Here is a 24,905-nt window from a genome sequence, read left to right on the forward strand (position 1 = left end):
CCAAAGCCCTGGATGAGGGTAAAATGGTACATACCGCCTATCTTGACTTAGCCAAGGCTTTTGACATAATCCCACATTTGCGTAATGTGGAGAAGCTCTCCCAGCTTGGGATCAACCCATACATTACTACTTGGGTGGTAAACTGGCTCAATGACAGAATGCACACTGTCAAAGTTGGGGACTCCATCTCCACCATTAGACCAGTTACCAAGAGGGTACTACAAGAATCTGTGCTAGGCCCTCCAATGTTTGGAATCTATTTCTCAGAAGTCCACAGGCCGTGGCTTACCAAGTTTGCAGACGACTGTAAACTGGGAGCAATCACAGATTCCCTCAATGATATTAACATATTACAGAAAAGGCTGACACAGACAAATGATTGGTGCCAAATTCATGGACTAAAACTTACCACAAAAAAAAGCCTCATTATCCCCTTTAGCAAAGTAGTAGCCCCTGCCAATTATGATACAGACAGCATCCCTCAAAGCTCAAACTCAGTGGTGTAAGACACAGGTTGATAGCAATCTAAACTTCGATCACCATGTGTCCGTAGTGGTAAGAAAAGCATTCTAGACTGCGGTATCTCATAAATAAGGGCATCTCAATCAAGACCAGGGAGGTTAAAGCTCCACTGTACTTCACCCTTACAAGATCACTAATTGAGTACAATGCTCCCTTCTGTATACACCTCACCAGACACCTGCAGCAACTGGAGAGACCACAGTGGTTTCTTACTAAGAGAATCCAGGGCCTCCATAACATGACATACATGGAAAAACTAAAAGCCCTGTCACTGTACTCTGTCACACAGGCTACTGAAAAGTGACTTGTGCCTGGCCTACAGAGCAGTCTTGGACCCTACCCTAATGGCAATACTGCATGTCTGCAAATCAAATGGGACAAGAATAACTCACTCCAGAGATCTCAACCTAGCCTATGACATCAACAGAACATGCTGGAGAGACAGATATCTCCCAGCGATTACCACTCCTCTGGAATAAATTCCCACTCCATGTGAATCACAGCTCCTCAATTACCCTAATCAAGTGCAACTTTGACAACTGGATGGGTGATCGTAAATTAATTCCGGGGGTGACACCTATGTCCCTCATGGATGGGGCAGTCAGTACTGAACACAGTATTGCTCTGCTAACAACTGTCTAAACTTGGTCAATAAGGGTATTCGGGTTTTTACATGGCTAGGCTTGTAAAGGCCCCAGGGCCATTAGCCAACTAGCCTCCTATGAACCTAATCATTAGCCCTTATATTTTACAGTATGACTGTTCAAAGATAGTCCTCAAGTATGTGCTGGGTACTTACATGATTCCAATATCCATGATGGGTATTGTTTCTAAACCAGGGGTGAATCAGCAGTTAGCCATTTATTTGTTCAAATTACTTTTGGACAGAGTAAGGAAAGTATTCTGCATTATGTGGAGGGAAAGCTAGCTCCATACAAGTGGTGCAAAGAAATGGTACCAGCACTGACCCCTGTGCTACCTCCACCTGCAGAGTTAAAGAATAGGAGAAGGGTAGTGGGTAGGTGTAGTGTGATAAGAAGCAGAACAAGGGTAGTTGATGGGTACAATTAGGAGAATTATACGTAAAAATGATAAAATATGTGAACAGGTGGTAATAGTGGCAGCAGTAAGAAGAATACAGGAGTTAATGAGTAAGAGGAACACGGAAGGGTGTACATAGAAGAAAAGGCTACATTCAGGAAAGGCATAATGAGATATTATGGGTACACAGAAAATAATTATAGAAATTTCACATTACATTACAATCGTTTATAAACTTCCCCTATACTACGGGAAGAGGCCTCAGTCCAACAAATCTGCAGAGTTGCTGCAAACAAATCAGGAAGCTAGAAGTAGCAGATGGCCTTCAATAAATCTGCTGTGTAATTAAACTCCACATCCAAAGAGCAGCAATCAATGCTGGTGATGACTTCAGCAAGTATAAGTGGTCTGATAATTCAGCTAAGTCACATGGACTATATTATGACTTTAGATAATGGCTGTGCCAATAATCCAAACCATCACAGGAATGGAAGAGCCTCTCAAAAACATGACATGAAAAGGAAAAGCAGAAAAATTAAGGCATATAGGAAAGAGAAAAATACAGTGAGACATCTGTCAAATGGATGAAGCAAATGTAAGACAGAGAAAGGACATCAATACATGCAGACAGCTGGCATTCATATTCACCTAATCTGTATCATTTAAAAAGAATGGCAAAGACTGAAGTACAAGTGGGTGTTGAGCGAGTTCAATGTATTGACAGCATATCTATTTAGAGTACTAGTGGTGCTAGGGAGGGAAACAATAACCCTAAAGAATCTAAATGTCACCCATTTGGGATGACACAAGCCAGAAATGTAAGGAACATTTAGAAAGCTGCATTTTAAATCCATTAGACAACATAACAATCAAATATAAAACACAAGTTGATACCTGTATGCACTGTTAGGGGGGGGTACACTTGTACACATGTACCCTGTTATACAAAATGTTAAAAGTTTAAACAAAGATTATAATGAAGTATGAACCCAAGTCTTCATATATTAGAAAGACATATCCAAATCAATTTACCTCCTCCAGGTCAATCTCCTCGGGGCTGAACCAACGGTTGCTGAACTTGCCCTGTGTCTTCTTCAAAGGTACCACAACAACATAGTAAGACCTGACAAAAGGAAAAGTAATGTATAAAAAAAATTGAACAAGAAATACAATCAGGTAATGAGGCTCAGAAAAAATCAGCTTAAATAAATTCTGTTATATTCTGAAGGTGCGACTGTTCTGCCAGTGCATAAGCTTACTATTTAAAAGTTTAGCAGTCCCTTTATTTGAGTAGGCTGCTTAGTATTACCGGCTTGTAACTTCCACAGGAAGAGGGAGCACAAGGGACACAATTCCTTCTCCTCAAAAAAAAAAAAAAAAAAAAAAACACAACAAAAACTTCCAAATAATCATTACATTAAGAAAAGAACTGCAGTATCGTCTTGAACATATGAGCCAAATAAAGTAAGAAGCCAAGAGACAAGTTAAAGATCAATACCATGCTGTTATGCATGGCATTATACACTTCTAAACTGGGTTTGGGCTGGGGATTCACTTCCCTGATCTGATTCCTTCTTTTTTTTTTTCTTTGATACTTGCCTTACCAGGAGTCTTTCTCAGTTAAGCTTCTGCCTGATCATACTGCCTCAGGTGTCATTCACCATGCCTCAGTGGTGAGCCTGTGCAATACACAGAAAGACTGCCTCCTGTTCTGCGAAGTATACCCTTTGGTCTTATGAAAGCAGTCAAGTGTGGCTCAAGCACTGATTCCACAGCTGTGAAGTAGAGAGAAGTCAGCATAGCTGTCATCCTAACTCAAGTAAATGTCCTTCCTTCAATTATTTTCTTCCATCGAGAATGTCAGGCTTCCATGCACTACTGACCCACTCATCCTCGCCATATCCCAACACTGCTAAGCCACCTTCAGAAGGAATTGATAGCCATGGACTGTGGCCAACATCCACTGGAGATCATGAGTTTGTTTTAGATAACTTCCTGGTGGGAGAGTGCTAGTTTACTGACAGCTGTTTTTACAAATATATATAGACTGAAGTAAAAGTCCTAAAACAACTTTCGGCAACAACGGCTATTTCTCTTTTCTACACTGTTGTGTGACCCTTGAATAGGTAACTTTATACAAGGTGTGGGGTTATCCCCCTACATGAGGTGGCGCAGAGGAGGTTTCCCTCCCTCACAAAAAAAAAAAAATACCCCTGAGATTCACCAAAAATGGTTTTGACAGTTTGTTTTTCAGTGAATTTACTTTTGTCAAAAGAGAGTTTGACCAACTGACAATTTCCTTTCTGATACCCCATCCTCCACTGGTTGGTCAGCATGGTGCAATGCCCACTATGCCTCAGCCAGTGTGGGTGCTCACTTCCAAACTGCTCTTCAGTCCTTGGTGCACACAAACTTTCAAGTGTCCTCACTGTAGCAGCTGCACTTCAAGGTTGATTTCAAGAGGGGGTTCCTTCAACACTGCTCATCCAACTACCTCTTTGGGATTGATTAGCCAGCATTAGCTGCTCGCTCCCATTCTCATGGAACAGCTATTCCAGTGTTTGGGATGCTAGTCAAACCGAGGAAACAGTGAGGTCCAAAAACAACTTCTCTTTGGAACCAACAGTGCACTTTTATAAACGTAGCAGAAAGAAGTGTGGATTTAATGACTACATTCCAGGAACACCGTGACTATACAACCATAAATGCTAGCTATACAGTAAGCAATGTTCATGCACTGACACATTTACTAGCTTTCTATTATGCACAGACTTCTAGTCTTCAATAATTCAGTCATTCAGTCTGTTTACTAGGCTGACAACAGTGCACACAATAATCTTACCAATGTATGATTAGCTTGGCTTTGTTTCTTTGTGACTTACCACTAACAGTGATCCTTAGATTTATGTGTTCTCAAGACACAGGTTGTCAATAAAAATTATCTTCTGAGTTCTCCAAATCTAGCCCATGGGGCAGAAGCATGGATGTTCCCTACAATGATCGCTTGTGGAGGCTGAGAACGTCACAAATGGTGAAGCACAGTCCAAAGAGGGGGAAGAGTGGTGGTCCTGGCAGAGTTGTGGAGGCAAGGCAATACGCTATATCCCCAATGCATACCATCCACTCAGACAAACTCATGTGACTGCAATTAAATGGGGGGCAATGGAGTAGACCATGAAAGAAAATCTCCCCTAAAGGATGGCCAAACCCCACAAGACACCATTAGGATCTGCATCTGCCTAGCCTTTACTGAGGAAGTTCAGGGGTGTTAAGGACAGGCCGGCAGGCCCTGCAATGGATGTGCAAGCACTGAGGTAAGGTGCTGTTGCATGACGCAAAGGAAACAAAAAAGGTGATAAAAAAATAATGTAAATGAACAAAGTGGTTTACACCACTACACAGACAGTCTGTCAGAGATACAATGAGCACTACAGTGACGAGGACGAAGGAAGCATTTATATGATAAAGTGCATAACTGAGTACTTTGGGACTATCTGCTAAATATAATAATAACAGACAAATGAAGAGATTAAAAAGAATTCAGAAAGAAAACATTTACTAGACAAACAGAAAGAAAAAGAAAGCTGCATTACAAGGAAAGGCTTAAAAAATTGGGGTTGCATTTGGTGACAGGCTCATCAGAAGTGACCTATTATTAATGTATAAAAAGACTTAAAAAATAGGTACATTACACAGAGCAAAAACCTACCTCACCAACATAGTCAAAAGACATATAGTATCTACTTCCTAACTGCCATCTCTCTTCTATGCTGCCCAAATCTTCAGTAACCTTCCAAGTCTTACAACTTTCCAAACTTCAGCAATGTTGTAATAAAACAGTAATATTAAATGATCCAGAAACCAAAGAACAGCCCAAGATTAAGATAAGTGCTTTTGTTCCCATTTATTTCAATGTGGAACTTCATCAGAGAAAGATTCAACAGTAACCCATAATGCTTGTGCTGTTTAAAGTGGCACTTGGAGCTTGGCACTCTCTCTTTCGATCCCATCCTCTCTCTCCCCTCCACATAGGAGCGTTTTGGTGATGTATGGAACTGGAAACATAACATCTCAGCCCTGCTGATTTTTGTAAGTCTTTTTTTATATGTAAACTGCTTGAACTGAATGAGATTGCATTTCATATTTTCTGCTCTTTGTTACTGCTGTCGCAACAAAACCAATTGTACAGCAAAGTTGCTATTAAAATTGTACAGCAAAGTTACTTGGGATCCCTGATGTGTAACACACGTGTTTGAATGTAAAGCACACTTTTTTATTACGCATGTTTATGGACATGTAGCAACTCTGTTTGCTGTCTACAAACATTTTTGTATCTAAAGCACACCTTTTCTCAGGCAAGAGTGACCTCGTTTATAGACATATAGCAACTCTGATAGTTCAAACATATTTGATTCGGAGCTGCAGTTTTCTGTGGGTTTGCAGGTTCTTCTGTCCTCTACTTAACTTACTGCCTCTTGGACGTACAACCCTAACTGCATTTATAATACACTTTGTTCTCATTACTTATTAGCTTAGTTTGCTATGTAGGTTATATAGTCATACCTTGTGCAGCTAGGACGTATTTACTTTAATCTGTCTGCTAGTCTACCCCTCTGATATCATTGCAAACCTTCATGTGTTAAGCTGACAAACCCTAGGTCACAACCTAACCACTGCATAACCTAGATAGCTATATCATAACATGTCATATGTTGTTATTGCTTATATGTATATGTGTACTTATCTGTTTAGTCTTTAATTTGGTACTTTTTCACATAGGCTGCACTGTTAGCTCATTCTCTCAACATTCCATACAAATGAATATTAGGTTTTTATGTTTATTGCCTAATACCTAGACTTAATGCTCATGTAAATCAGTAGTGCACTGTGTAATAGCCAGCCTTACTGCTATATTGCTATCCTCCGTTTCCTTCTTTTTACTCCTCTTGTATATATGTATGTGTGTGTGTGTGTGTATATATATATATATATATATATATATATATATATATATATATATATATATATGAAATGATCGACAACTTAAAACATCGACAGTGACTTCACCGACAAGTCAAATAACCGACATCGCAAATCACGGACGTTTACCAGGTAAGGGATGTAAATTCGCTACTCATGCCTACCATGGTTTAGTAAGTGTGGCAGTGTCATGCAACCATGGTAGGCATGAGTAGCAAATTTACATCCCTTATCTGGTAAACGTCCGTGATTTGCGATGTAGGTTATTTGACTTGTCGGTGAAGTCACTGTCGATGTTTTAAGTTGTCGATCATTCCATATATATATATATATATATATATATATATATATATATATATATATATATATATATATATACTCACCCTCACTCTGCTACCTCTCCTTCCTCTGTTAACTTCTCTCTCTACCTTCCCATTAAACCCTTCTCTCTTTCACCTCTGTATTATCAATTGCCTGTCCTCTACCTTATAGTCTAAGTTACTTTTTCTTTTTTTTTTTTTACCAGGAACCACACTCATCCTCTCTTCCCCACTTGGCCAGCCAACTTGCAAAGGCATTGGAGGAACAGCGGAATAAAACACACTGCTAAATGCACTATAAGGGAACCTCAAACCCAATTCTGGCCACAAACACATTCTGTGTACTGAGAATGTTTAATTGTATGTATTAACTGACCTATATACCTATTTTTGTCTCAGCTTCATTACCTGTGTTTTCCTAAGGCTCTGCATGTATCACCACTGCACTAGTGTTACCCCTCTTTTCTACCTTACCTATAGATTCTGGTTTTCCTGACCTCCCTTGCCTTCTTGTTCTTCCTCTTGTACTTTTGGGACACAGAAGCTCCTAACTGCACCAAGTATCAAAGTTTCTCTCTTAATTCAACCTAACGTTTATATTCTACCTTGTATTCTATAGCTCTCTTCCCACTTTCTCCCAGCCTAGCCCTTTCTCCTCTAGTAAAGTACTCCTGCAGTTCTATCTCTCACACTAGTTTCCCATATTCATATATCTCTGTCTCACCTCCCTATCAACCTCACATAACTATACACTCTACTTTTACTTACCTGTCTCATTGATTGTTTTTTTGAGTGATTTCTGCTTGTCCCAGGTCAACCCTCTCCATTCGCCCTCACTCCGCTCCCCCACCCTACCCCCATTTCCACCCACTCCCACATCAATTACATTTATTCTCTCCTCAGCTCCTCCCCCGCCCTAACATCCAATAGCAGGCTACCCCCTCTCAATAACAACCACTACCCCTATCATACCACAACCTAACAGCACAACTATTACCAAATTTATTCACAAACTAGCCATTACCCTTTATTACTTTACCTACCATACCCCACATATTCCATCTACTACAACATCTAAACCATCCCTAACAAGTAATAGTGCCTTATACTGATTTACTTTATTACTATGTTACCAATTCATACAGCTATCTTTCTACTCTGCCCCATTGTCCTTTCATTATGTCTCCTTTCTCAACTAACATCCTTCAACATAACTCTTACAGCCCAAAGACACACTTTTACAACTGCTATGAAATCTTCACCCCTCCCCTGCTACTCTGACATATCCCCTAGCCTGTAAAATTTAACTACTTCCCCTCCATAGATATACCCACAACCATAATCCTATCTCCAGTCACTTAAAAAGAAACCTCCCACCCATCAGTTACCCATCCAAGCAAAAAAAAAATCTCTTTGTGGAGACATCCACCCTAATCCAGGCCCTGTCCCTATGAATGCCAACACCCCAAAACCACATAAATCTCAAACATAAATAAACCAGATATATTAGCTGCAACTGAAACTTGGCTGAAACCTTATATAAAGAATTCAGAATTCCTCCTCCAGGTTATGCCGGTCTGTGGGCTGATAGACCCCATAAAAGAGGAGGGGGCATTGCTATAACTTTTCCTAATACTTTCACCATCATCCCATACTCCAAGCCTATTCCTCAGTTCACTACTGCTGAATTACTCATAACACTTATCAAAGCTCAACAATTCTAAGCATCTTTCTATCATAGCTATATACATCCCCCCAGACAACAATATTCCCCTTCTAGAAGATATTCTTGCCTGGATATCAAACATTAACAATGAGAAAATAACCCTAGGTGATGTAAACAAACTGGCTAGACTTCCTAGACCCTCTCCATCACACAATGTCAACCTCTTCAACTTTACACAGCTTATAATAGCTATAACTAGACCTAACAAAAACAAAAGCAGTGTCTCAGTTCTAGACTGGATAATAGTTTCTGACCCTAACAAAATTTCTACAGCAGGAACACTCTCTTGCAGTATTAGCAACCACCTTCTAGCCTATGTAATTCACAAAATGAATGCAATACCCTCACAATACCAATTTAAACAAATCATAAATTTAAGTAACTTTAATCCTACAATTTTCAAGGAAAACCTTAGAAGCAACATCTGGAATGTTCTAAAAATCCTGCCACTCGACGAAGCTAAGTTCTTCAACTACACATTCCTAACTACCCTCAACAAACTAGCCCCAGTTAGCCAAAAAAAAGAGAGTTAGAATAAAACATGCCATATGGCTTACTAAGCCTACCATGCAAATTATGAATGCCACGAATGCCATGGACAAAATATGGAAAAAATGTCAAAAGTACAAAAATCCCACTAATCTTCTCCAATTCAGACAGCTCCGCAACCAAGCAAAGCACCTAATCATTACTGACAAATTAATACTATCTAAACCTACAAAAAAGTTGTAAACAAAATCCTAAGAAATTTTGGAACTCCATTTCATCTCTTACTAACCCTGGAACCAATAAAAACCCATGCCCATTCCCCAGGAAAACTGCCAGTGAAACAGCCTCCCTCTTGAACTCACATTTCATTGACATTATGGCCAAACTCATCACTACCTTCCCCCACACTAAGGCTAACTGTCCTCCACCACCACCTGCTCAGCAAGAAGCAGCCACTAACTCAGCCACCTTTTCTTTCTCCCCTATTCCCATCAACAGCATAACTAAACTTCTCTTTAAACTGAAATCTGACTCCTGTGTCCCTGATATATTACCTCCAGCGTTCCTCCAAATGTCAGCAAGATCCATTGCCCATCCCCCATCAGCATACTTCTCAACAGATCTCTCCAAGAATCTTATGTTCCTACTATATCGAAAAATCATACATAATTCCACTCCATAAAGGCAGTAACAATATAGACATCTCTAACTTCAGACCCATTACAATTCTCTCCCTGGTCTCCAAAGTTCAGGAGAAATGCATTCACTATCAATTCTAAACTATCTACTTCTAAGCAAACTCCTCTGCCCAACTCAAAATGGGTTTCGGCCTGCGCACAGCACTACCACTGCCCTTATCTCCTTTATGGACACAGTCAATCCTTATCTCCTTAATCGACACAGTCAATCAAGTCAGAAATGCTGGCAAATTTGTATCCACTCTCTTTCTTGATCTTTCAAAAGCCTTCGATACTATCTCCCACCCCTTACTCCTCAGTAAACTCTCCACCCTTGGATTCCCCCCCACCCTAAACTGGTTTACTAGCTATCTAAAAGACAGACAGCAATCCACTGGATGTCTCAACTCCTTCTATCCATTTCTTAACTCTTCTACAGTTGTCCCCCAAGGCTCCATCTTAGGGCACCTTGTATTCAGTATTTTTACAAATGACTTCCATGCCAACCTCAAATTTGGAAATGCTGTACAATATGCAGATGATTCAAACATTATCTGCTCTGCCAAGTCAATAACTGAACTCTTGCTGATAACCCAGAATGCCTTTACCACTGCCGAAATCTGGATGGCTAATAATCATCTAGCTCTAAACCCAAACAAATCTAAATTGCTACTATTTACTCCCAAGAAAAAACACCCAATCAAGTCAAGATTTCACCATTCATTTCCAAATTAACACTGTGATAGAGGTCATCTCCCACACTAAATTACTAGGAGTTATCCTCAATGAAAACCTGACATTTGACCTTCACAACCAAAATAATATTGAAAAAAACAAACTATAAACCAGGCACCCTCTACCTACAAAATTGGTACCTTAACTGCTCTATTAAACATACTCTTGCCTTAACCTTTCTCTTACCTTCTCTCCTGTACAGTGCTCTTCTCCTCACCAATATCCATTCCACCCTAAACACCAAACTTGAATCGTGCTACAACAAAATAGCCAAGTTTGCAACTAATTCAAAATACATTTCCCATCACTATATTGCCTTAAAATCACTTAACTGGCTCGAACTTCCACATCATCTAACCTATCTACAGCTCACAAAATCATTCACAAACCCTCAGACTGCCAAGCCCTCTCTTCCATCTTAAAAAACTACCACCCTAATAGGCCTCTTAGATCTGAAAACCAACTTCTCCTGCAAGTAGGAAAACCTAAACTCACAGCTGGCAACATGTTTTACTCCTTGTATATTGCCAAGCTTTGGAACTCCCTCCCATCAGCTATCAGAACTGCCAGTAATATCTCTTTCTTCAAAAAATCTTTGAAGCAACACCTCTCTACTCTATGGCAATGCTCATGTCTTAACCACCCATAACCTGATTGCCTACACTCTAAGTTTGTTCTCACCTTAATCTATACATCTCCCATTCTAATTTCACTCATTCCTACTCAAAACAAAAAAAATAACTTTGGCTTTAGTCTCCATTGTTACACTCTGTCTACCTACATCCTCCAAACACCTTGAGAATACTACTAATTTACTAGTTTTCTTCAGCATAGTACCTCTAGTGTATAATAACACAATCACTTACTACTTTGTAACATTACCCGCAAAAATCTGTACATATTGAATACTTGTACATTTGTCAACTATTGTACATTACTGTCTGTTCTAAAAATATTGCTCATCATCCTACTGGTTTTACTTTTATGTACTCTGTACTCAATGTACTGTAGTTACATTTTATGTACTAATGTGGAGCTTACCTGCAAAAATCTATACATATTGTATGTTGCACATTTTTCAACATTTGTATGTTACTGTCTGTTCTGCAAATATTGCTCATATTCTCACTATTTTTACTTCTATGTACTTTGTGTAATTTGATTTTTGTACTGTGGTTACATTTTATGCACTGCTCTATTGTGGAGCGTTTCTCCCCAGGCCTTTACTGAAAATGGGTTCTCCTGGTCTAGAAGACCTTTCCAGTAAATAAATGGCAATAAATAAATAAATAAAATAACACTGTATTTAAATATACAAAGCAGCCAATCAGTAAGACACTTAAAAAATCACCTAGCCAGTTCTTAAAGCAGCAGTTAACTCCGTGTTTAATTAAAGTAAAAAATCTTTAATTATAATATACACATAATAAAAACAGTCACAAAAAGTTGTGATTTTTATTAAAAGTCGGTTGGCCCTAAGGCATAGTAAACTAGTTACTGAAATCCTATTATTAATAGCTGCCAGATGTGCAGAATTTAACAAAACCTGCCAGTGCACTTCTCCAATTGCCAAAGTAGCTCCGATTGCAGAAAAGATCAAACAGAACAGATTACAGTGGTTTGGACATATGCGCAGAAAAGCAGAAGACAATCTGGTGAAGAAGATTTTGGACCACCAGGAAAAAAGTAAGAAGAAACAAGGACGTCCAGCAAAGAGGTGGATGGATTGTGTGAAAGATCTGCGACAGTCAGGCATGAGTGTCGAAGAAGGCAGGTGTGTGGCACTGAATCAGTAGAGATGGTGATAGTAAACACGATTCCCTGACCCCATGTAGAAAATAGGAAAAGGGGGAGCTGATGATGTCAGTGCACTTCCCTAGACTCAAGAAAGGCAGACCAATTGCCATCCCTTGGGTTCTGATCCAGTTTTTCAAAAGTACAAAAATAAACTTCTGAAAACTGTCACACTACTTTGAGTGGTTAAACAAAGAGTTAATATAGTCGTTTTTCTTTAGGGTATAATTGTCCTGGTACATCCAAAAATTTTAAATCTTCTCAGTTTTCCCCTATGTAAAACACCAGGCAAGACAATCGTGGAAACAAAGACCACCCCACTGGTGTTACAGTTTCAAGACACTTACACTTTCAATACTCTATAGTAGCTCACCAACACAATATTTGTCAATTAGTTAATAAATCAACATTTGTTGCAAATGCCACATTTTTCATGTCCCTCCAAGGGTGACCAGTATCGGTCTGCATGTTTTTACTTCTTTCAAAATTTCTTGAAATTTCTTCCCTTCTTAAATGCCATACCAGGGTTACCTCCTACCTTATCAATATCATCAGAAGTCCCACAAAACACAATTCCAATTCTCTTCAACTTCAAGTATAGACCTTATTTCAGCACTATTATCATACATCAGTAGCATAGTCTTATTAAAATTCTTGTCAGTTTGAGTTGAACTAGTCAATATTGCTGGATAGTGCAACAAAAGGTGGATAACGGATGTGCCTGTGATTTAAAACAAAGAAGTTAACTCATTTAAAACAACTAGAGGACAGCTTCTTTGTAAAAGCATGTCCTAAAGTTTAGTTAGTGCCAACAAAAAGAGAGTCATCTGTTATCAGTCTTGACAAATGTATCATCTTCCCCTTAAAAAGACCTTTCTTCTGCCACTAAGGGTGGTAACTATCATAGTGGAGGTAACAATTTGAAAAAGTAGGCTTCCTAAAAATAGTAGATTCATATTTTTTTCTTTATTTTTACAAAGCCTTACATCTAAATAGATGCACCCTTCACTTTCTATCTGGTATGTAAATACCAAGGAGGAGGTTGCAGAATATAAATATTGTAAGAACTATACTATGATTTCATCAGTGCCATTCCATAGTATCAATATGTCATCAAGATAGAAATATTTGTAAATGTACTGCATATAGTCTATGCAAACACAAAGTACTCTTCCCACACAATAGTATAATGCTGGCAAAAACTGGGGCAACAGATGATCTCATGGCAACACTCGTAGTTTGTCTGAACAACACACCTTCAAAAAGAATATAACTGCTCTTTAATACTAAATCCATAAGAATACAAAGAACTTTTACAGTTTTGTAAGCAAAATCTGTACCAATATCCATACCAAATTCATGTGGAATAACCAGAAACCTTAAATGTCATTTGTTAGGAAATGAATATCATCTGTAAATTCACAAGCTCCCATAGATCAAACTAAGTGCCAAGAATCAATAACTACATGCTTTTTTTCATTAAAAAAGCCTTGAAGTTTGTGATCCACATATTTTGCTAGGAGCTCAGTCTTAGAGCCCCTGGCCACTACTATAGGTCTCATGGATGGGATCTATAAAATAACCAACTTTAAAGTATACTATAATAATAGAACGCATCACTGCTTACAGAATTAAACAGAAATAAAACAGATTAGAACTATTATATCACCTAACTCTATCAGCTAACTACAATACACACACTTCTCTATAAGACAAAAAAATGCCCAGCCCTTAATACACGGCTACTATACGAAATACAGTTTTATGCTCTAGAGAAAAATCTTTAGCCAGTATAACCAAATCATCTAATATGACAGGTGACTCTATATTCAAATAGTGTAGCTAAACTATGGAACCACACTCAATACTGCTGAAACCCATTCAGAAAGTAAACTCATTTAAAACTTCACGCCTACCAAATCAATGTACCTGAGCCTCTATATTACCAGGATTAATGTCCATGTAATCTTCAGTTTGCCATACTGTCAAACCATTTTGAATCACTCATAATCATATGTCCCAGAACCAGTCTTCACAAACACCTGAACAGTTTTAAAAGCTTCTCCCATAGTTTTGTGGCTCTGTTCTCTACCCCACATCTATACTTCTAACATAAACCTTATGATAGACATGTATAATATCCTGAACATGCTTAACACCCCACCTCTTAACTACAGCATTAACATTTTCTGTCTTACCAAGTTCTTCCCTCATTCATATTCCTTTAAATTTCTAATCATTAATCACAAGATCTATTATCTATTTGACAAGACCACTAATACATTTCTTCAAATACTCATTGTTCAACTTCTACTAAATACATAAGTATCCTTCATACTGTAATACCTTCCTTAATTTCATATGAATGTAATCTGATTAGCAAATTATGCACAACTGTTAATTTACATATTACTAAATGTCAGTTCAAAATGTTTATAATATTTATCTCCCTGGGCCACCACCGAAAAAGGCTAGTTGACTAAATGCAGGTGAGCAAATCTAGTAAACAAAAGCAAAATAAAATAAATATGAGTCTGTAATAAAGAGATGGCTATATGCATGGGGTATTATTTGTATCTCGCCAAGTTACAAGGAACAACTACTTTGTGGCTGCTCCAAGTTGTAATACCATATAAAAAAACAGGAGTTTTTAGTAAGGCTCTGGAATGAACCTCCTATTAATACAACAGAATCTATTTTAAATCATTTTAAAAATAGAGTTGACTCTTGGATGAATATGTGGGTACTTAATCCATGGGTTGTGGGGAAACAAGTTCCCTGCTAGCCTAAATTAAAGTTATGAGCTTGTATGAACATGTAATTAAACACTAACTTTAAAAAATGAGGAAGAGAAGTATTACTTGCATTTTGAAATTCTCAGAGTAAGAAAGACAAGTAATTGCATTTTATAGTTAATGGAAAACTAACTGCCAGCTAGGTTTGTCTACAAGGCTGTAGCCTGACACAGGAAGGAAAGAATTTAGTTCTTCATTTAGAGGAATCTTATTGGGATTGAGCAGGGACTCTGCCTCTCTGAAGTACAGGCTAACACAGAAGGCCTCTGGCTAACGAAGTTCGCAGATGACTGCAAACTAGGAGCCATAGTCGAGTCCCCAAATGATGTGGACATCCTACAGAAAGGCCTCACTGAGACAGATGCCTGGTGTCAGAGGCATGGCCTCAAGCTCAATGACAAAAAGTGCACTGTCACCCCCTTTGGTAAAAACTCTGTACCCATAAACTACCACATAATCAGCAGTCTATTTAATGCCGAATGTGTTATAAAAGACCTAGGGACCCAGGTGGACAGTAGTCTCTCCTTTGATAATCACATCGCCACAGTAGTCAGGATATCCTTCTATGTGGCACACCTCATCACAAAAGGGTTCTCATCCAGGAAAAAAAGAGGTCATTGCTCCCCTCCACTCGGCACTCATTAGACCCATTATAGAGTACAACGCCCCTTTTGGAATGTACCTCACAAGACATCTGCAGCAGCTGGAAAGGCCACAGAAGTACCTCACAAAGAGGATTACTGGCCTTAAACAGATGCCCTACACTGACCATATCAAAAAACTCCAGCTTTACTCTGTAGCATATCACCTACTCCGAGGAGATCTCTGCCTAACATATAAAGCTATGTTAAACCCAGAGCTGATGGACATGCTACACCTAAAGAAATCCCAATCCCTCTCAGCTACATGCTCTAGGGACCTAAACCTTGTCACCACAAAAAATAGGACATGCTGGAGGGATAGATTCCTGTCCCAGAGACTTCCTATACTCTGGAACAAGCTACCCATCTATGTCAAGCAAAGTTCCTCATTAGCACTTTTCAAGAAAAATCTTGATGAGTGGATGGGAAATAGGAAATATACCCCGGGGATCACTTCTGTGGCTCTGCTCAACAGGGGAACAGGGAATTAACTTTCTTGGGTGGCGTAAGCCAGGGAACCTTGTTGGCTAGGCTTACTTAAGCTCTTGGGCTGATAGCCTAGTACCTACCTATGAACACATGAAGAATCTTGCTAGAGGAACTAAAATTATGGCAGCTGACATTTACCCAAGAGCTCGCAACGCTAACTTGGCCAGAGGGGATGGACGAGATAATAAGACGATAATAAGACCCACACCTGATTTCTCAAGGATGTGATGCAATGAAGGGGCAATGAGGCCATCTGAGTCATAGTATCTAGTGGAGTTACTATAAATTCTAGATTCTGTACAGAAGTCGGCATCAATTTGGCAAGATTTATCATAATACTTAAGGAGTTGGAGATCTGAAGCAAGTAGTCCCTGGTTTGTATAAATTGCTGCCTGGTTGGGGTGGTGAGGAGCCAATCATCAAGATAGGGAAACACCTGGAATCCTTTGAGTCTCGAGTGCGCTGCTTTTGGTAAACACTCTGAGGGCTGTGGTGAGTCCAAAGGGCAGTGCTCTGAACTAGTAATGATTGGCCCCCAGCCAAAACGCAGGTGTCTCCCAGAGCACCTATCTACTTTGATGGGACAGTATGCATCCTGGAGATCTACAGAGCACATCCAATCATCCTAGCACAGAAGAGGCAAAATGGACAGAACCATAACCATTCGGAACTTTGATTTCTTTACATAGCAATTCAGATTGCTTATATCTAAAGTTGGTCTTACGTCCTCTGTTATCTTTGACACCAAAAAGGAGTAAGTTCTAAATCCTATTTGTTCGGGTGGGAACTCTTGAATGACTCTTTTTTTGGAGCAGCTTTTGAATCTCCTGAGCTGAGCACTCCCTCATATTGGGTGGAATGTCAGGGAGTTTCCTCCTTGTGACAGGTGGTGGAAGGGAAAAAGGAATGTGGTAACCTCTGTCTATTATGGTTAACACCCATGCATTGTTTGGAATATTTGTCCAGGTGTCCAGATGCAGGGCAACACGACCCCTGACTGCCTTCAGAGATGGACAGTTGGGCAGCTGATAGGACCTAGAAGAGAAGGAGTATCTGAAGCCTTGGTTCTGCAAACCCCCTCTGCCTCTGGGGTGATATCTGCCACTGAAACCTCCTCCTCTTCCTCTGGAGTAATCATCCCTGCACAGGTCCTGAAACAGTCCCTGAGATTTCTGAGACCACATTTTCTTTCCACCTCGCTGGTTTCTACAGAACTTATGTTGAGAGGTAGAAAACTTGATTCTGATGGCAGAAAGGGTCTTTCCTTCCTGCTTGCTGTGGGTAAGAATATCTTTCAATTGATGGCCCAAACAAGGAGGCACCATCAAAGGGATCATTAACAAAAGATGCCTTAAAGGGTTCCACTTAGTATAGCCTTATCCATGCATGTCTCCTAATAGCTATGCCTGAACTGGCTGCTCGTTAGGCACCCTCTGCTGTATGAATGATCAACTGCATCAATGAACTGGCAATGGATGAAGGAGTGGCCAGCCAAGAAGAATCCTTCTTGAGATCCTCCGCAGACATGGACTCAGTGAGAGACTTTGAAAACTCCTTTATCAATTTCTCTGTAAATGAGTAAAATGTTCCAGGTAATTTAACAACCTCAGTGCGAATGTGACTAAGGTGTAGATGTGCTTTCCAAATCTGTTCATCTCTCTGCACTCCTTGTTCAGTGGATGGACAGAGGAGCTCTGCTCAGCTAGCTCATTTTTAGTGGCTGCCACCACAACCATGGCAGCAACAGGAACACCCTTACTCCAATGAGTTCTGTCTGTTTGGGGAGGGTAGAAATTTATCTAGGCATTTTGGAATGGGCTTAACAGTGTCCATTGGGAAACTAGGTCAATAGGTTCATCCTCTTTGAGGGTGGGTCACCCAAGACTTAGATGAGTCCACCCCAAAAGCCTCTAGAAACACCGACTCCTCAGGAGGAGGAGGTTGGGAAGACCAGCCACCATTCTGTTTAACAATGTCCAGGATGTCTCCAAAGGAGATGTCATCAGGCGGTGATCGAGGGGATCCTTCTCCCTCAACAAAATCAGTGTCTGCAGTGAGAGACTCCATCAGTGAGTCTACTTTTCATATAATCTTTAGTGGTACTCCTCCATGGGGTGTTCAGTGGAAGTATCAGAAGAATGAGGAAAACCCTTTGGGGAACGAGCATGGAATCTTCCCGGGGTAGGCTGACCTAGAGGAGCAGGAACAATGAGTTCAGCACTTGTACCCAATGATGGGTGAGGGGTAGGATCCGAGAAGTGAGAGGATGGATCTCTATGCACAAAGAAGGCCCTTTCTACCACCTGGAAGGCTGACAGACCCAGGGAAACCTCTCTTGCCCTCCTTCGAGCTGAGGATAAGAGGTTGGGGCCAATCCCGAATCTGCACCCTTCAGAGAGAATCACAGCCAAGGTGCCAAGGGGAAGGGACCGATCTGACAGCGTAGGAGCCAAACCCAACCCCTGGACCCAGCACCCACTCTGATCTGATGGTATCACAGCAGGGTTGATCAGGGAAGCTTCTGGAGTTGAGGAAAGGGACTTCCCCAGATCTGAAGCCGCATGGTTCTGGTACCTTGGATCCTGGGACTCCGAGATCGCTGGTCGCATCACAGAAGGAGACTGTATACGCTGGGCATGTGCACTCATGGATCCAAGAGGGGAAGGAGTTGGTAAGATGCCCATCTGGATCTGAGCCCTGAAAAATTTCCACATCATCCTGTCCATACCGGCCTCTGTTAAGCTCCCTAGAGGATATGGATCAAGCTGAGTATGTAGGCCTAAAATATTTGGTTGGTGTTTGCAACATTCAGGATGGCAGAGCTGGGGAAACTGGTTTTAGCACAAATTCTGTAAATCGGCTCCTAACTATAGGATCCGAGGATCTGGGATCAGACAATGATGCAGATGGTAAGGGAGAACTACCTATGGTGATTACCCCTGTCAGATCTACAGGTACCTGTGGATTTGAATGAGGACTGATATTCTTTGGATCCAAAGTTTCCTTAATCATATTGGCAGGCTCTGACGAAGCCGTCAGAGACATAGAGAGGGCTAATTTTTTAGATTCTCTGGACCCTTGACCTTTAGAGTAGGGTTTGAGCCCCAGAAGAGGAAGTAGAGGAAGCTAAGAGCAGGCCTTTAAAGATCAACTTACTGCACCAGTCTGAGAGGTCTTTGAGATTGAAAGAGGTGCAAATTTTGCACTGGGATTTTAAATGTTCTGGCCACAGGCAGCAGACTCACTTCTTGTGGGCATCCAAATTGGAGATCTTGTGCCCACATGAATTGCAGCTCTTTAAGCCAGTGGGGTTTTTGGACATAATGCAATCAGAAAGCCTAAAAAAAAACAGAGCAAGAGCTACCTCTCTAAGAAGCAACAAGGTTACATGCTACAAAAACTAACTCTACCACACTGTTTTTTTTTTGTTTTAAACTATAATAATAAAGGAGTTATACGTGGTTATAAGAAGTGCTGAAAGGCACTTGAGGGGAAAAGTAATGGCAGGGAAGAAAGGCAGAGAACCCTAATGCCAACGATAACCAAAACGTAAAGGAGGAGGAGTAAACAGCAGTAATATTATAACAATGATGAAAGGTTTTACCACAAATAAAAAAGAAAATTCTGCTCTTACAACTCGAGATTCAGAAACCTCGTCCTGTCATAATGGCAGCAAAAGAGATATGAGGAGTTGGGGATGGAATAGAGTATTCATGTGTAGAGGCAGCAGCTTGAGATTCGGATCATAAGTCTTGTGAATATGGCCATGTTGGATCTGAGGATAGGATCCATAATCCATCAGTGAGGGAGAATGAAAAGGACAACATCAGATTAGTTTTAAGTGTGGCATTCCAGTCTGTTTTCAAGAGTATCATGTCAGTTATTGCAACATAGCTTCCATAGTAAAGTCTATGAAAGAAGAACGACTAAATTATTTTTGACTGAGTTTGATTTTACACTTCGGTAGAAGACAGATTATAAGCATAGGTAGGGTCCAGAAAGGTTCCCCTGCTGGATTTTAAAGTACTTGTTCCAAAGTGTTAAGATTCACGCAGTCAATTAATTTACGCCATACTTATTTAATGCTGACAAGCTTATCCAAGCTTTGTTTTGGTTATTAAAATCCCCCATACGGATTTTTCAATGATTTTTGCATCTTGGGAGTTTTATCAGGAAATCATAACGCCGAGCAGGGGATGAATACTTATATATAGTAGATTCCTATAATTCTAAAAAACACCACTGATATTATTTACTTCTTAAGAAATTTGAAGTCCTGATATGTTTTCTAGGCTTCTGGCTTTTAGTTGTTCTTTTACAAAGATTGTGACACAGCCACCTATCCCACCAGATTTGCATCAAATGAAAGGAAGTGTATCCTAGAAAGTGGGGTATGTGTTTTGGATTTCCATTCCATGTTTAAGTAATGGTACATGTATTGCCATCCTCCAAACAGAGGAAAGCTTACAATTTACCCATTTTACTGCTGACACTTCTTGCATTTTGAAAACCCACCTTCACCTCTCTTTTTTTTCAATCTGGTGTATTTTACAATGAAAAGACAAAATGAGAATCGAAAATTTCCTGTTCAGTGCTTATAAACCCAGGGAGATAGGCAAAGCCACAGGCGACAAAGCACACTAGATGACACCACATCTCACTCCAGACAACATGCACTGAATGCTGTGTATGACATTATGCGGTCATCCTCTGAGCAAAAACTAAAATTTTGTCCTATTTAGGTACCATATTAAGTATTGGAAGGATTTCATTTTTTTGGCCCCCTTGGACCTCAGGGTACTGTCAAAGCCCTTACGTCCACACTGGGTCTACCAGCTATCCTCCTACCCCTCCAGACTATTCAAATATTTGCTGAGGCTGGTCATGGATCATAAGGGTATCCTAGGGGCTTAGCCATCTGTGCTTCCATCTGGAGAGTTTTTTTTTTTTATATGCCACAACCAAATTCCCTTTCCCTACCTCCCAATGCTTGCTGGCCAGAGGGTAACTCCCTTCTACTGACCATGCCTCCCCTATGGGACCATCACTGACAAATGCTCTCCCTTCTCAAGATGGGCATGCCCATCTCTCCAGAATGTTCCTTCAGTCACACTAGCTGCTAAATGAACCCAGGTCAACTTAGCTGTAGTTAAAGCTTTATCCCTCTACACCACCAGAGTAGCCTAATGGAAGGATTTGTAAACCACAGAAAAACAACTAGCGATCCAAACCTCAGCTAAAGAAGTCACTATTGTTTGCCAAGAAATAGAAAGTTCTACGTCAAAAGATTTTAAATTCTTTATTGTAGGTAAGCGCTTGCGTGGTGCTGCTCACACTTCATCAGACCTTTTACAGCCATGCATTACAGTACTCTATACTTTATACACAAATTTGAATCAGCCCATTAACTTAATTGATTCAATTGATTCAATTAAATAAATTAACTTGTTAATAACCCATGGAAACCTTCTATCAAAGCTATGCATAGGGTGCACAAGCTCAAACTACTATAAAAACATATATAAGAAATGGATATATAACAAATGTGCATGAGTGTAAAGACACAATAAAAACTCATAAAAAACACTTATAAAACTCATGTATGCATACTTTTAGACCAGTGCATTCATACAAAGATAAAAAACAAATACATAAAAACACTTCTCTCTTTCTGCACCTAACCAAACTACTATAAAAACATATTTAAGAAATGCTTATATAACAATTATATAATAAATAATACCCAAGCACCCTTCTGGTTAGATGCAGAAAGAGAGAAATGTTTGTATGTATTTGTCTTATATTTTTATTTTTCTATGAATGCACTGGTCTAAAAGTAAGCATACATGAGTTTAAGTGTTTTTATGAATTTTACTGTGTCTTTACATTCATACACATATGGTTATTTGTTATATATGTATAAAGTACAGAGTACTGTAATGCATGGTTGTAAAAGGTCTGATGAAGTGGTGTGAGCAGCACCACGAAAGCACTTACCTAAAATAAAGAATCCTTAACTTTGACCCCAGACTGTCAGGACAGTGTCACAAGCTCTGCAGCAAGTCCACTAAAGTATGTGTCTGTTTTGTTTACAATGAAGTCACTAACTGCTAAGATACTTTTGTGGCTACATTTTACTTGCAGTGGATTCACCAATTACTAAGATATTTTTGGGGGTTGCAAAGTCAAAATGTTTGCCTTACATGATTTTCATATTGCATTTTCCAGTGTTAACCCCAGATATGCACTCTTCCAGCTTGTGTAGTATAGTAACTAAGTATGCATGTTTACTTTACTATGGTCAATGGGAGGTCTGTGTAATATGTTATAAGCATGGTCTGACAATCTGGTTTAATTCAGTCTCTTGAGATACAGCTATGGCTTTTGAGGTGTATTCTTCAAAACTTTTTGTATATGCAGTGGATAGTGTGTGTGTGCGTGCGTGTGTGCGTGCGTGAGCACTCACAGGCTGGGACTGATGCAATATTGTGCATATTCTTGCATGTCTCATTTCCAAACATACTTAAGACCTTGTTAATAGGACTGTATTTGCTGTGGGCATCTCCATCCATGTTGTAAGCATCTTTTCTGCTTTGTAGAGCGGTTCCAGTTAAGTTTCACCAGCAGAAAATTATGGGCCTCATAATTTAGGACACAGATTGATGTACATGTGTAATGACACATCCTGGTTCAGTCTTGGCACATACATCACCACCAGAACTTTGTATGAAATCGGTTTAGGGGGACATGACTTGCTTTTATGTTTAATTTCTCAACTAACACAATTTTTCTAGGATGATTTTTTTTTTTTTGTACTGATTTTTTGCAAGTCCTCTGGGCATACATCTGAGAGGGATGTAGTTCATATTATCAAAAATGCAAAATACTGAAACATTTTTAATGCAGCGGGGCATCCCCCCTGTACCCCCATGTGTGGGGAGCACAGTCCCCCCATACTCCCTTCAAATGATATGGATCAACTCCATGATCGCACAACAGTGGGGTAAGGGCAAATTCCCCTGTTCAGTATTTTGTGTACTCAACATTTTGACTTTCAATAATTTGAGTTTTCAATATTATGAACTACTCCCATCTGAGCGTATGGGATAAAAATTAAAAGAAAGAAATTAAAATTCTTGGAAAGTACAGGAAAACAAGAAAAATACCTACATTTACCTTCTTCAATATGGTAATTCCGTCTGGCTAAAAATGACTAGAATGTGCCATTTCATTTCAATATTTTACAGTTTTTCTGGGAATGCAATGTCCCTGGACCTCTTACATATCTGAGTATTTTTCTTTACATCTTTTCAATAATACTTTGTTTTTCACTCATACACACATACACATTTGTGTATATATGTGGGTATGTGCATATGCATACGTGTGTGTGCGTATGTGTATGTGTGTGTATAATTTTATATATATATATATATATATATATATATATATATATATATATATACACACACGTGTGTCTATGTGTGTGTATATGTATATGTATGTGTGATTGTGTCTGTGTACCTCCTGGCATAGTGACTTCTGTGCCAGGGAAAACATTGTTATTAATGGTACTGTACTTGCTGTTGTTGCTGTGTTTACTAAAGTTTGTGTCTTGGAAAGGAACTGCAGAGTTAGGAAACACAAAAAAGGCAGTCAAACCAAAGAGAAGCTCTCCATGGCAACTAAAAGACAGTAGGCTTTTCTTGGGACATATCATGGTCAATATCCCTGGAGGAGATCAGACTTCTCACCTCTGGGTCCTGAAAGGATACTGAATAGGAGTCTCTGGAGAACCATGTGGGAAAGACAAAGGCAACTTGAAAGGTTGTACTGGAAAACATGAAACAGGAAAGGGAGCTGCTGCACTGTTACACAATAGTTTTGACACATTTTATGGCTAAATAACTAAATTAGAATAAACCACGTCACCTACCAGACTGGCCAAATTACTTCCCCAGACTAAAACCAGCTACCTAAATGACTTCATCTCTATATATGTCACGCCAAACTCACTAGATACTAACAAAGGTAAATTCTTCTAGTCTCTTCTACGCTCTCACTACACATTTTCTTTTACCATACCTTAAGATCAAACTTGAATATACTGCATCTTGTAAAGACTGTATATAAAGCAATCTGCTCAAACTGATATGCTTGTATGATTTTTTGTACCCTCCAATAGTAATCTTGAGCTACATGTCTTTTTTTCTATCCTGAATAAATTCGATAAACTGTAATTTGTTTCTTTTTAGAAATACTATGTAAATGTTGCTTTACATTTCTTAAGAAATACTATGTAAAATTGTTAAGTTTTCATTCTTTGTATGTCTTGGAGCTTTTCTCCCCGGGCCTCCGCTGAAAATGGACTTGTTGTCTAGTCGGACTTTCCCGGTAAACAAATGTAAAATAATAAATAATAAGACCCACCACACTACACTGTGCTATAGTATATTATGTATAAAACATTGGCTGAACAAATGTACCGGTTTTCTATTATACTAAACAGTATGATTTTGAATGAGTAGCTTCAACTAATATACAAAACACATTACCTTTTTCTGAGACACAAAACAAGAATGAGCTCTCAACATTTAAATGTGTTTAACACTATACATGATTTTTTTTATTTTTGCAGGAAATATTTTAACTACTCAATCTTTCATTCATACAATTAGTTAGCAAGTTTATGTCAG

General features: G+C 39.4%; 1 protein-coding gene across 32 annotated transcripts in view; it reads right to left on the reverse strand.

Annotated features, from left to right (window-relative positions):
* The window catches only part of LOC122787386 (receptor-type tyrosine-protein phosphatase S-like), a 3,272,784-nt gene that overhangs the window by 473,050 nt on the left and 2,774,829 nt on the right, over positions 1 to 24,905 (reverse strand). For all 32 annotated transcript variants that reach the window (XM_044054059.1, XM_044054057.1, XM_044054056.1 and 29 more), the window contains one exon: positions 2,596 to 2,686. In XM_044054059.1, the coding sequence (XP_043909994.1) occupies positions 2,596 to 2,686 (91 nt within the window). The remainder of the gene's footprint in view (positions 1 to 2,595; positions 2,687 to 24,905) is intronic.

Source organism: Protopterus annectens, chromosome 13.part0 (assembly GCF_019279795.1).
Source record: "Protopterus annectens isolate FY-2018-M chromosome 13.part0, PAN1.0, whole genome shotgun sequence".
NCBI classification, from domain to species: Eukaryota; Metazoa; Chordata; order Ceratodontiformes; family Protopteridae; genus Protopterus; species Protopterus annectens.